Here is a 14,112-nt window from a genome sequence, read left to right on the forward strand (position 1 = left end):
CCAGTTTACCTACCAGCATGTTTTTACACAGAAACCAGAGAACCTGGAGGAAACCTTCACGGACACAGTTAGAATGTTTCAGCAATAACCCCGAGCTCATGATCAAACCGTGAACTCTGGAACTGTGAGGCTGTGGATTTTTTTTTTTTTTTTTTTTTCTCCCCATTGCCATTGTTTAGATTGGTTCGTTGAGTGCAATTTCAGATTAATGCAATGGCATTGGGGAAAAGAATCGCTAGATAAGTGAACTTGTTCTCTAAGGTGAAAAGAAAATCCTTCTCCTCCTTCATCGTTTGAAACCATCATCTCATCATTTTTTTAACTGGTAGTGACTAGCAGTGCTGGGATTTATCCTCACCATCTTCTAAAGAGCCACTTTTGGGCCCTTGATCAAGATTCTTAGACCTCAACTGTTTATCCACATGCTTAGATTGTATTCAGTCCTACTTGCAAGTCACTTTGGATAAAAGCATCCTCCAAATGAATAAATGTAATGTATTTACAGTGCTAATGTTCATTTTGGACGTGCACACCAGCCAAGTCGAGATTTGGCTACAGTCAGTACGATTGGATTAATAACCGAGATCAGGCTGGGCAGAGAGATCAGCTGACCAGCTGGCGTCTGTTCTCCTTCTCCCTTCCTGAGCCCCAGGCTGTGTGGACGAGCTCGTCTGTCTGTGTGCGCATTAGCCAAACAGATAGCAACTTTAATTGCCTGTACATGCACTTACTCACCCCTGACGCCCTCCAACCTCGTCCCTGCTGTCCTCTACAAATGAAGAAAAGAAAGCGAGAGAGAGAGAGAGAGAGAGAGACTGACAGGGAGAGGGTGAAACCTGGCATGATTACTTATTTCTGTGGCCCTGCTACACAGTGCCTCTCGCCAAAAATGACTCTAATTCCAAACGGTTAACAAGATTTTTTTTTTCTTTTTAATAGAGCCGAATACGTGTGACAGCAAATAGCTTTCCTATTTGCAGCCTTAATGGCTTTTCCTACTTTGCGCTTCCAATAAGCAGTAAACTCGGAAATTAATATTGCACGCCGCGTTATGATGCAAATGGGAACGAGATAGGAGAGAGCCGCACCTTCACGCACAAAGCTCTGATTAGATCCGTAATTGCATCTTCGTTGGTCCCCCCCCCTCCTCCTACCCACTCTGGCACATTCAATTTTGAATTCGCTTATATATTTATAGAAGTGTTTTAAACCTCGTCATCCGTGTCGGCGTCCGCATGGAGAACACGTTTGATTTACATTGCAGTGTGGTTTTGTTTTTTAAATCAGTGCTAATCAGCAATAATTGGCAGAGCAGAGGAGAAAAGCTTGTCCTTGAGGCCTAATGTCTTTGCTCTCACCTCTAACTGTTGTTTTGTTGAACCATCTATTAGCTTTCCATCTCTGTGTCCATTAAAATGAAAGAACAGTAGTTCTTTACCATGTATGCTGTAAGGGAACTAAAGTAATGGTGTGGGCAGAATTCTTTATTTTGGACTGATATTGGGTATTGAATGGAGTAATGATGCTAATTTGCAGCAGAAAACATTACACACTAGCTTCAAATTACACTGAGTTGTCAAATAATGTGAAATGGACATGTTGTGGTGCTTTCTCACACAGCGTGACACGCATTTGGGTATAAATTAACACAAACAGAGTGCTGAAAATTGTAGTGACAGCAATTTTGAATCACATCATTTATCAACATTTATATATGCTATATGGCCAAAAGTATGTGGACACCTGAGCTTCATGTCCATATGTGGTTCTTCCTCAAACTGTTGCCACAAAGTGGGAAACAAACAATTGTATAAAAAACTTGATATTATTGTATAAAAAACTCAAGTGTCCTGCACAGAGCCCTGACCTCAACCTCACTGAACACCTTTGGGATGAACTGGAACACCGACTGCACCCCAGACCTCCTCACCCAACATCACAACCACTAATGCTCTTGTGGCTAAAGGAACATATATCCCCACAGCCACGCTCCAAGTTCTAGTGCAAAGGGGGAATAAATCTGGAATGGGATGTTCAACAAGCACGTATGATTGTGATGGTTAAGTGTCCACAAACATTTGGCCATTTCTTTCCATTCCAAGTGTCTAGTTTGTCACATATCTGCCACGTGGCTGGCATTTACACCTGACTTCCACCCTTTATCTTGCATATGGTGAGCCCAAAAAATGGCTACATGTCACCATTTTGGCTGAGTCCAACCGGGTTACCAATTGGCTCAGTCAGCAGATGCTTGCTTGACACCACACTCATGCCTGGCTCCCAGGAGATGAGTCCCAGTAACCCTAATCTGGAAAGGGTACACTTTTTTTTGTACCTTTCATAGGGATTAATAGGATCGTTCTTTGTCTGACCTCTCCCCTTAGATCTGTTCACAAAGTCTGGCCTCACTGGAACCCTTTAAGCTCCCGGTGACACAGTCATGTCGTTCAACAATGTACCCAAGGTCTCGATCCACAAAAGGCATGTATATACTTACACATTTATATGTTTCTTTAGTTAAATAGCCAAACAAAATTGTGATGCTTTTAGAGTGATGCTAATCTGCATTCAGAAACTTGTATCACTTCTAAAATGTATGCACATCAGATTTACGCCCCCAGCCAATCCTTTAAAATGCTATAGCCAGCTTCTGTATGCATACATGTGTATTTTCCCAGAGTCATACAGCTTGTGGCTGTAATCTAACTTTGCGTCAAGCCACGAGCTTTACTCTCCACCTTGATTAATGATTGCATACTGGATTTACCTGCTCTGCATTAAAAATATCATTACTGTAACAAGTGCTTAAGGTATTACTTTAGAAAATGGGTATTAACTTCGGGAAGAAACTTTTTATTTAGGTTGCAAGGTTTTTCCGAGCAGTAATGAATCCGAGCCATAATGGATATATTAAACATCGTGCTATAGACCTGGAAGTGAACTCATTAGTAGCTGAAACTGCAAAGTGTGTGTTTGCGTGTGTGTGTGAATGTGGTTATGTGTGCATGCAGGGATGGTGTGTGTATCTCTCAGTTAAACCACTGATTTACAGTGTTCCTGCTGGATTAATGGCTGCAGGTGCTTAAGATGCAGATTATTCCTGTAGGCTGTAAATCTAGTTGGTGATGGAGTATATCTCTTCTTCTCTCTCTCTCTCTCTCTCTCTCTCACACACACACACACACACACACACACACACACACACACACACACACACACACACACAAAACACAACACACAAAGCCTGCTGACCTTTGGACACAAATAGCCAGTCCTATACACTCAAGTCTCTTCAAGCCCTGTGTTGTGTGTATGTGGAGGGGATTTGGGGGTGGAGGGGAGGGTGTCACATGACCAACACGGCAAGCTGTTTCTCGCTCCTGGTTTCCTTGGCAACCGTTCATTTCATGCTGCACGGCACTCTCGTTTCACCTGTCACTTTGGTAATTGCCTCAGAATTTTTCTGGCATATCAGGTAAAAATGATGACGATAATGATAAGACAATATTTATGAACCGCACATTGACAGACAAAAGACAGGTTGGGGCTCGGGTGGTGGTAGTGGAGGGATGTGTTTCATTAGAGAGGAAAGGTGCGAGAGGAGCCCATTAGGGAACATTCCAGAGTTTCTGCAGTCTCGTCATTAGCGCCGTTACCACCACCAGCACAACACAAACGCTCCACATTGTTTTAATTGGGTCACTCTCTCTCTCAGTCTGTGTTTTTCCCCACTATAGAGTGGACAGAATTGCTTCTCTGAATCTTAAGTATCTTTTTGTCCTTGGAGCTGCGCTACATGGGGTTGATTGCTTGACTATAGACTCACAATGTAAAGAACATAGAATGAAATGAGTATATATGTAGAATTCCTTTTGCAGATAGTTGTGGTGCATCTTCAGACATGAGTGCAACTCCCAGTGAACACAACAAGGGGAAATTGGCAAGAAAAATCACAATGATGGAGAAACATTTGTGAAAAGCCAAGATTCAGTGGGGCAATATTTTCAAAAGCATATAACCAAATTTATACCAAAAGCACTGATGCAAGGAGCAATCGTCTAAGTGGTTTCTTGCACTTGTTTAGTAAATATAGGTGAGTAGATATCTGTAATGATCATCAGAGTATTATAAACATGCCTTACCACTGTATAAAGTCAATCCAATGAGATTTCTATGCTCTGTGTGTGCTGCTCCAGTAGATATTACAGTACTACATACTGTAGTATTGCATGAATATAATTTTCTTTTTTTATTGTTTCTAGCTAGAAACCATGAGCGTGCAACCCAAAAATATGCTTGTGCACACATCAGTCACCAGTATCTGGGGTTAAGGGTTACTTTGATTAACAGGACAGCATGTTGCATGCGGCATCACTGGTGTAAATGGGCTTAAGAGGAGCTCCAAGCTGAAAGAAGGCCAATGAAATTGTAATAATTTCGTAAATCAAATTTATATGCATATAACTAGATTAGGAATAACAGCTGGTGAAAATCTTCTGCGACTCCAAGGTTGAGTAGGGGAAGTAGGGGAAGGCTATCCTCCTCTGGCCAGCACTGGGAACCGTGACTGATTTTTAGATCAGATATTACAGGAATTCTGGTTTAAATGGATTATAAGTTATACCAAGGATGCCAATACAGTAGTTATCATTTGTATCAGCAACAAAGGAGAGAATAGCATCTAAAGTGGAGCAGTAACCTGTAGGCCTCAGGTTGAAGAGAATGGGAACGAAATGGGAGCAGAAACTTGTAGGACCTGTAGACCACAGGAGGACAGTAGTAGGATCCAAATGGGAGCAGAACCTTGTAGGTCTCAGGAGGGCCAAGTGGGTACAGAAGCTAGTAGGCCTTTCAGGATGACCATAGTAGGATCCAAATGGGAGTAGAACCTTGTAGGCCTTGGGATGACATCGATACGATTGAAACTAAGCAGAACCTTGTAGGCTTCAGGATGACTGCAGTAGATTTCAAAAAGGAGCAGAAACTTGTATGCCTACAAGGGCCTCCATTTTAACCCCGCTGCTGTCATTTTGAAGCCTACAGGATCCAAAAGGAGCAGAACCTTGTAGGTCTCAGGATGATAGCATTGGGATCCAAGTGGGAGCAGGAAGTAGAAGACATCAGTGTGGCAGGAGTAGCATCCAAATGGGAGCAAAAGTTTGTAGGCCTTAGTATAATAGTACTAAGATCCAAACGGGAGTAGAACCTTGTAGATGCTTGGGTGGCAATAGCAGATTTTAAAAAGGAACATAACCTTTATGCCTTGGGATGATACCATTGTGTTCCAAATGGGAGCAGTAGCTAGAAGACGTCAGTGTAACAGGAATAATATCCAAATGGAAGCAGACCCTTGTAGGCCTTAGGATGTTCTAGTAACATTACTGATAAGGATTTCAAACGTTAAGGCACTGTCAGTCATAAGATTGAGATTGTTAGTCATAGCTAAGATCACCTTAGTGTTCACAGAAACCAGAATACACTTATTTCTCCATCTGCTCTTCATCAGATGTCTGTAACCGTTTGAAGTGATGTTTACAGCGATAACAAACATCCTTTCCTTGTTGAGGGTTTCAGAAATTAGAGGCTGAAAGTGAGGATTTGACTCTGATATTTGCCCTCTGTTTTGAAGAAGAAGAAGAAAAAAAAAAAGCACGAAACCCAGAGCCACATGGAATTTATATTACATGCTTTGGGGGAGAATGTCAGTGGGAATTAATTGATTTGCCCATATTTGTCAGGAAAGAGTAAGCGCGTAACCCAGGCCTGCATTATTAAAGCTAATACCGTGGTGGTTTGGGCAAGTCCTGCGCCGTGAATCACCCTCTGACATGGCCTTGATGATATATGGATATATTATTCAGAGGGTTGCGTAGGAAAAGAGAGAGCAGAGCTTCTCCTCCCTCTACACCCTCCATCCACCACTCATCCCGTCCCCTCTAGAGACCACCTGAGCTCTCCCAGTAAAAGTAAAGACCACTTATAGAATAGCCCGGGGCTGGCGCCTGCTCAAGTGCCCAGAGTTACCCATTAGAGCATGGAGGCCAGGTCTGGAAACACACACACTCACACACACACACAGTGCAATCAAGATACCTGGTGTTGAAGTCGGGGACGGACCTGTCCACCACACTGTCAAAACCGTCTTCAGTCTTTCCATTGACGTACATTTACACGAGCATATTTTGTCTCACCTGTCTGCCAGGAAATCTCACTCTTTTACTTTTTAATCATGGTGAATTAATTAACCCCCAGCCCTCAAATTACTTCTCATAGAGTAATGAGTAATAGTGATGCTCTGGGAGTTTCTTCGAACCCAAAAAAATCCCTTTCATGAATAAAACATGGTTTTCACTAAAGACAGGGTGCATTTTTTTTTTTTTTTTTTTTTTTTTTTTTTTTTTTTTTTTGTGAGGAGAGGCAGCTAGACGAGTCCTCTTTGACATTTGTCATCAAACACAGCCTAGGAGCGGGCAGAAAAAAGAGTGCTGTGGCCATAATCAGTCCACCTCAGTTGTGCTTTGACATGTCAGAAGAGGGGAAACTTTAACATGGACCTCAATGTTGAAGCCGCCCAGAAGCCCTCACAGACAGGGTTAATAACAGCAGCCGCTCTTCACTCTCCTGTCTGGGGAAATGCGATCTCATAAGGTGGCAGAGAGAGAGAGAGAGAGAGAGTAGGATACCAAGCAGCATTCATTTGCAGAGCTGAACAGCTTTAATATTTAAAAACCAAGCCTGTTACGGCACAAGAAATAGGAAAGAGCTCAGGGAAAAAGCTAGAATTAACTGGAAGTGGTGTAAATATTTAATGGCGGTTTGTGCATACAGGACTGGTGTAGGTTGTTTATGGAAGGTGGAGGATTGTAGTGAAGAGTGTATAGCAATGTCTATAAACTATATATCCTCTCTGTCAGTATGTCATAAGACAATAATGTTTACTTACAGTTATACAACAGTGCTGTTCAATTCTCAAATCTGATTGGTCAGAAAGTATGGATGCATTTTCTATAACAGCAGCTCTGACGTTTATATTAATGCGTTGGTCTAATACTTATCAATTCTATAGTAACAGCTCTTACTGGGGCTTGTATAACAGACGCTCCACATAAACTAAATAAAAATGTGCAATTGTTATTGCAAAAAACTTCACCGTATTGAGCCGTATGTTTAACGTTTATGGAAGGAGTCTCCAGTGCCAGCAGTAAAGCTGAAATCTTACAGAATTAGACATCTTCAGGACAGAGGAGTTTACGCTTTGTGGTTTCTCAATAGCTGTTTTTTGTTTTGTTTTTTTTTTTGTCTTATTATTATTATTCTCTTATTAAAGAGGATAACAGGTTCTAACTTTCTGCGGATGTACGACAAAATTAAACATAACTCTGACTGTATAGCACATGATGTTATTAAAAAAAAAAACTTTTTTTTTTTCCTTCCCATGAAGGTCATGCTAAGGATTATGAATTTGTACATGTGAGGCCATCAGTGTGAGTAGAACATTTCAGAAAATTTGTCAAAACATCCTGCACTTTGTAAATCATCATTGTGTGTGTGAGAGAGAGAGAGTGAGAGAGAAAGATGGTGTAATTAAGGTAATTTATCTGTGAGGACATTCACATTTAGCTGACTGATTCTATGGCTGCAGTCCAGACTAACGTCTGTATGTGGTATGTGTGTGGTGTGTGTGTGGGTGTGTGTGTGTATGTTTGGGCTCAGCTGGACATGTGTGTGTACTCAGAGTGTTACGCAAACACAGCCTGTTAGTCCAGTCACACAGCACGGCTTTTTCACATCACTGCCATCCTTTCTGACTGGCAGAATGGGGTTGATTATCAATCACTTTTCAGCTCTGTGTGTGTGTGTGTGTGTGTATGTGTGTGTGTGTGTGTGTGTGTGTGTAGACTTATAACAGATGGGCTCCTGAGATGGACTGAATATTGGAGAGCTAGACACTTTCTCAAGCCCTGTCACTTTAGCAAACATGGGCCAGGCTCCCACTCCGTCCTGCCGAGCGGCCAATAATGGAGTTCACACTTTTATTTCCATATTTCTCTGCCCTTATATTGATGAATGTTTTCATTTGGAGCGAAGTCAGCGCCGCTCTTTATTGTTTTGGCCTGGCCGAGGTGTTTTTGTTTAGGCTACGGCCTTCGAGTGCCTCCATATATCATGCTTGCTCGGCTCCAGCGCGCTCAGCGTAGCCTGCAGAGCCGCCAGTAATTAGAGCAAAGTTGCTGAAGTGATCAAGTTCGGCTCTTTCATTCCGGCTGGTGTGCAGAAGTGAAGTTTCTCTTGTTTACCCAAGGACAGTTCTTCACTTATCACAAAAACTGTAAGCGATCAAGGCGATGAGCTGCGGTTGAGTGTGAAAGTTTGCACCCTCCTTGGTGGCGAGTGTACAAAACAGAATTGCATGTTTATGAAATGAAATCCTGTTACAGCGTACAGCCTAAATATTACAGTAAATATGTCTCATTTAAGTCTCGTCTAAGGCATAAACAAGACACAAAAACAGCTCTCGCACAACTTAATAGAGAAAATATTGACCTTCCATCGAGATGGGGAGATAAAAAGATATTAAAGTGTTTTTTTTTTTTTGTTTTTTTTTAAGTGACCATCACCAACCGTGAAAAATTATTCAATCATTATTCAGAAATAATCCGTTTAAAAATGTGTGTTTTTCTGATTGTTTTTTTTTTCTTTGTTTCTCAGTTATTTTCATGACATCAAAATGACATGAAAAATAACTGATAAAAAATAAAGAATAAAGAAAATTAACTAGTGGAGGGAAAAAACAGCAGCAGGACACCTGAAAAGTCTTTAGAGACACCCGGGTTTTTTGTTTCCTGCGATAATTAAGGGATGTCTGTAAAAATGTCGCAAAGTAAGGGTGTACAAATTTTTTTGCTCTCCACTCAAGTGTATGTGCTACTCCATACCCCATTTCTTCTACGTGTGTTTGAGGCACTTGTGGTGCAGTGGCGCTCTCTCTCCACACCTCTAGGTCTCCGTCAGAGCTTCCTGATAGATCTTTATTTACAGCACAGGAGTCGGAAACAGCTGGTCAATCCATTTAGCCTAAGGCCACTGATTTGTTCGTATTTACTACAACACCCAAAGAAAAGCCGGGGTATTTTTCTCCTCTCTCTTTCCTATTGATCTGGCGCTTAGAAAATCTGCTCCGCTGTCTAAACACTATTGATCCCCATCCACTCGCTCTTCACCGAGCTCCCTGCGCTCGTGTATAAGGGGACTGGATGAATTGAAATTTCATTTCTAACAACTTATTCCTGTTTTTTTTTTTTTTTTTTTTTTTCCTTTTTTCTGCTGACGGCGTGATGGGACAGCAGGTGGCGGTTATGGTGTTGAGAGCAATGCTCGATGAAGGTCAATTGCAGGTGGAGATAAGTGGAGGAACTGTGCATTCAGATCTCTTTAGCGTTCAGCTATGGCCCCGCCCATGGCTGCATGCTAACGTTTAGAGGTAGCGCAGGTGCTAGAGAAGTTTCAGTTATTGCACATTGTATCACAGTTTTTAAATTATTTCGCCTAATTTGGATTTAGTCTCAGTCATCTGGTTGTTATTAAATTTAGTTGATGAAAAATTACAGTAACTTCTGTCACAACTGTCATTTTTTTAAGTTTCCAGAATGAAAATGTAATCATCTCAAATGTGAATACAATAAAGTCTGAATTATTTCCATTTAATATCTCAATATTTTGACTTATTACCTCAATATTTTTGACTTATTTCATTATTTCTAGATGTTATTTTAGTTTTATATCTCAGTATTACAGGGTAGTTTGCCATTATTTGATTTATTTACTCATCTTTCCAAGATATTATGTTGTTATTTTTGAGTTTTTTCAAGATATTTTAATTTCAAGTTATCCTGTTTTTTTTTTTTCAAGATATTATGTCATTATTTCAAGATGTTTTCTCATATCTCATTTTTGCAAGATAGTGGGTTTTTTTGGTCATTTCAAGATATGTTTTGAGATGCCTAATTTTTTCAAGATAAGTTAATTTCAAGTCATCTCATTTTTTTCAAGATATTATGTCGTTATTTTACGATGTCATTCATAGTTACTTCATTATTGCAAGAATATTATTATTATTATTATTATTATTATTATCTCATTATTGCAAGATAGTGTGTTGTTTTTGTTTACTTGTCATTTAAAGATGTCACTTTGAGATAGCTCTTTTTTTTTCAAGATATGTATAATTTCAAGTTATCTCATTATCACATTATGTTGTTATTTCAAGATCTTATGTGATCATTTTCAAGATGTAATAATTTTGAGCTACTTCTTTTTTCAAATTTCGAGTTATCTTGTTATTTCAATTTCATATTATGTTGTTATTTCAAGATACGTCATAATTTTGAGTTATCAAGTTTTCAAGATTGTTTGTCCAACCTCAAAGCTTTAATGTTTAATGTTAGCACACATACAGAGATCGAAGAAGACAGATCCAGAGTCTGTCTATATAAATCCTTTCTTATATATTTACGTTTACATTTATATTTGCATCTTTCTTTCTGTTGGAGACTTGGGTGCGAACATCACTGTGTATGTATTTGTGTGTGTGTTTGTGTGTGTGTTTTAGCTGCAGGAGCGCAGCGTGGAGCTGCAGAGTCTCCAGAAGGCCCATGCCGAGCTGCAGGTCCGAGACAAAGAGTGCCAGAGAGAGCTGAGCCGAGTCAGAGAGGAGCTACACAACGCCACCCTGAGGGTAAAAGCACCACCTATTACTCCGCTCCTCGCTTTTCAGCGCATGTTAGTGGGTAAGATATCGTGGAGCACAGGCCTTGTTTTAATTAACATAAATATTCATATAACGACCACAATGCCACCCCATGTTCCATTCCTTGCTTTTTAGTGGTAATGCATATTTTAATACATTATCATTACCACCATCATAATTCTTATTATGAGAAATGTAATTATGAGATTATACAGGGTTTTTTTTCCCCTCTTTCCTGCGGCCAGTTTTATTCAGCCAATTTTCATGAGCCACCACATACCCCCACCCCCCCTCGAATAAAAACACAGCACAGCTTGTTGATGAAGACAAACACAGAAAGCGGCCGCACCCCTGCCTGCAGGACCCTCCATCTAAATTGCACATCCACCAAGCTTGTCATAAGCCACATTAAGAAAAATGCTCACGCGCTTTGACGCAAATTGGAAAATGGCATTTTGGAAAGCGGGCATTGGAAATTAGAGGTATTAAAATTATAAATCAGATGATGTCGGAGCTGAGAGGCAGGGAGGGGGCGAAGTGGTGAAGAGGGTGAGAGATGAAGCTCCTCTCACACCCCGAAGCCCGAGTCTGATTCACACAAGGCCTCCAGGGTCTGAATGGGTGGGCTTCTCTCACGCCGAATAGGAACGAGAGAGCGGGGAAGATATGGAGAGATGCACAAGAGGATATTGTGTCTTTTTCCGTGGAGTCAAGTCAGCTCATTTAGCAGTTCTCACACCGCCACGCGCTAATGGATCATTTCAGAGGTGTGATATGTATTATGCAAAGGCATCCGCTTGACACTTTACAGCACCAGTGTTCATTCCCAGTGTGCCTCACCTCTGTGTGTGTGTGTGTGTGTGTGTGTGTGTGTGTGTGTGTGTGTGTGTGTAGGCAGAAGAGCAGCATCTGAAAGAAGTCCAGATTGATGAGCTCCAGCGAGAGGTTGACAGGATGCTGGTCCTGCTGGAGAAAGACAGAGAGGTCAGTGAAGTCAAGTACATCCTTATAAAGCTGCACACGCACACAGCAAAGAATTCCAACCCACTCATGTAACTTGTTTTTACCCACGTCTAGAATATTCCACAGTTTAGAGGAACCTGAAAAGCATGACAGCACGCAGGCCTTGGCTCACCTGACCTACCTGTGGTGCTTACTAGGGGTGGGAAACTTCGCTTGTGTCACGATTTGATTCGATTATAAAACAGTTCTTCTTGTGTGTCCATTATTCTATTCAATTCAATTCAATTTTATTTGTATAGCACTTTTAACAATGAACATTGTCTCAAAGCAACTTTACAGAACATAAGAAACAAAAAACATGCAAACAGTCCTAGATGTTAGACAAAAAACTCACTTAGATGATATGAGGAAGAAACCTTGAGAGGAACCAGACGCAAAAGGGAACCCATCCTCATTTGGGTGACACTGGCGAGTGTGATATGAACAATGTCCTTTCTGCATTTATGTATAGTCATGTAGAATTTTATGTGTATATTAATTTGGAGGCTGTTGTCTTCCTCAAAGTCCACATAGGGTTGCCAGCGATGCTTTGAATACCCAAATCCTCACGAGGCAGAAACCAGCTGGAGCTGGTGTATCTCTGGATGCCTCAGGATCCTCGTAGGGTTGGCCTCTGTCTAGCTTTTGTGTTGTTGTACAGTGTTGATATGACCATTTTCATGGAGGACCACCAGGATGGGATATTGTACCTCAGCTGAGAGGTGTGTAAGAGGAAAACAAAAGCCTTGGTTTTCTACAACTGAATAAGGGCACAGAGCCTTAGCAATAAATGTTGCCATAGATACACATTCCTGTTCAATGGTTCTCCCTGGTTAGCCACAATAGCCTACTAATGCTGTTTTGTGTGCTAACACTAGCTCCAAGAGGAAATGCCAGATGTGATTTCTCATGTAAGTATTTAATCTTGGCATAACAAATCTTGCAAATTGCAAAGGTCTCGTCAAGCTCGTTTTTTGACTTTCAGCCTTATAAAGTTCCCAAAAGTCAGCTTTTAATTGGCAGTCGTGACTCAGTGGTTAAAGGCTGATCAGAAGCTGATCAGAAAACTGTCTGCTCCAGGTGTTTCATATCATGGCTCACCCTGTGCTGGTTTCACTTCTTGCCGCAAATGTTCCTTAATTCGTCCACATCTTTCCCTCTCTCTCATTTTGAACATAAACACGACTTCCAGAAGCTGCGTAGCTCTTACGTCTGTGTAGCTATGTAAGAATCAGCCGAATTAAAAGATAAAAAGTTGAAAAGTGTTGAATTGTGTTTTTAATCACAATGCATCATACACACGATTATTTCCCCCACTGCTAGCACTCACACAGTAAAGCTCTCTCTATGCCAAATCCAGGCTAAATTGAGAGGTCTGTACACGTGAATGAAAGCGAGGTCAAAAGCGCTGGCATGCACTTTGTGGTGACTTTGAATGAAAGCGTTCAGTCACCCTGACCCGCGCTCATGCACATAATGAGATTCTCACAGAACCCCGGCTCGTTCTTTCTCTCCCGTGCGCAATTCAATTCAGTTCCATTTACTGGGCTTTATCAGCATAGCCATTATTTAGTTACAGCATTGCCAAAGCATCATCAGAAATAACAACTGAAATGAAAATATATATAAAGTCTTGATTTGAAATGGAAATCTTTTCTTTCTATGTTTTTCACTACATTATTGCTTCTGCTTTTCTTCCACATTTTCACAATGAATCCAGTTTATCATGGAGGTCAAACATGGATTGATTTGAATTCATTCACTGGTATTGGCTAGACACTAAAGCAGAATGTCAGCTCCCAGGATCCACTTTGTAAGGAATGAAACATGATGGAACATGCTGTTATAGGAAAATAATTAGCAAGTAGTGGTGTGATGAAGCAGAGTTACAATTACCACCCCAAAGTTGATTATTTTTCTGTAACCAGAAGTGCTGAAGTGTACTTCTTATATCCCACAGCAGTTAGTCAGACATGTCATACTTTTTTTCTGTACCCATTTTTACCCTTTTCTGAACAAATTCAGCACACCTCTGCCCCGAAGACTTTCCCATGTCAGAAAACTTCATGTTACAGCTTTACCTCTGTCTGTTACAAAGCGCTGACTCTGGAGACTCCTTTCATAAACATTTAACAGAAAACTTCAATAATTCTATGTTTTGGGGTTTTTTTGCTTTTTTTTTTTTTTTTTTTTTATCTGCTTATGTGAAGCGTCCATCATGCAAGTCCCTGGGAATGAGCCGTTACTACAGAAACAATAACGTGTTAGAATGAGCGTGTTAATGTAAACATGTGATTTGCACTTCTGTCAGTGCTGCTGCTTCTGACCAATCAGAATTGAGATTTTAGCAGTGCTGTGGACTC

At 40.8% G+C, this 14,112-nt stretch overlaps 1 protein-coding gene across 5 annotated transcripts in view; it reads left to right on the forward strand.

Moving 5' to 3' along the window:
• LOC113536638 (myosin-11) overlaps positions 1-14,112 on the forward strand; it is a 172,422-nt gene that overhangs the window by 111,895 nt on the left and 46,415 nt on the right. For all 5 annotated transcript variants that reach the window (XM_053238123.1, XM_053238119.1, XM_053238120.1 and 2 more), the window contains 2 exons: positions 10,610-10,735; positions 11,642-11,731. In XM_053238123.1, the coding sequence (XP_053094098.1) occupies positions 10,610-10,735; positions 11,642-11,731 (216 nt within the window). The remainder of the gene's footprint in view (positions 1-10,609; positions 10,736-11,641; positions 11,732-14,112) is intronic.

The sequence above is a fragment of the Pangasianodon hypophthalmus genome, chromosome 11, assembly GCF_027358585.1.
Source record: "Pangasianodon hypophthalmus isolate fPanHyp1 chromosome 11, fPanHyp1.pri, whole genome shotgun sequence".
Taxonomy (NCBI): Eukaryota; Metazoa; Chordata; class Actinopteri; order Siluriformes; family Pangasiidae; genus Pangasianodon; species Pangasianodon hypophthalmus.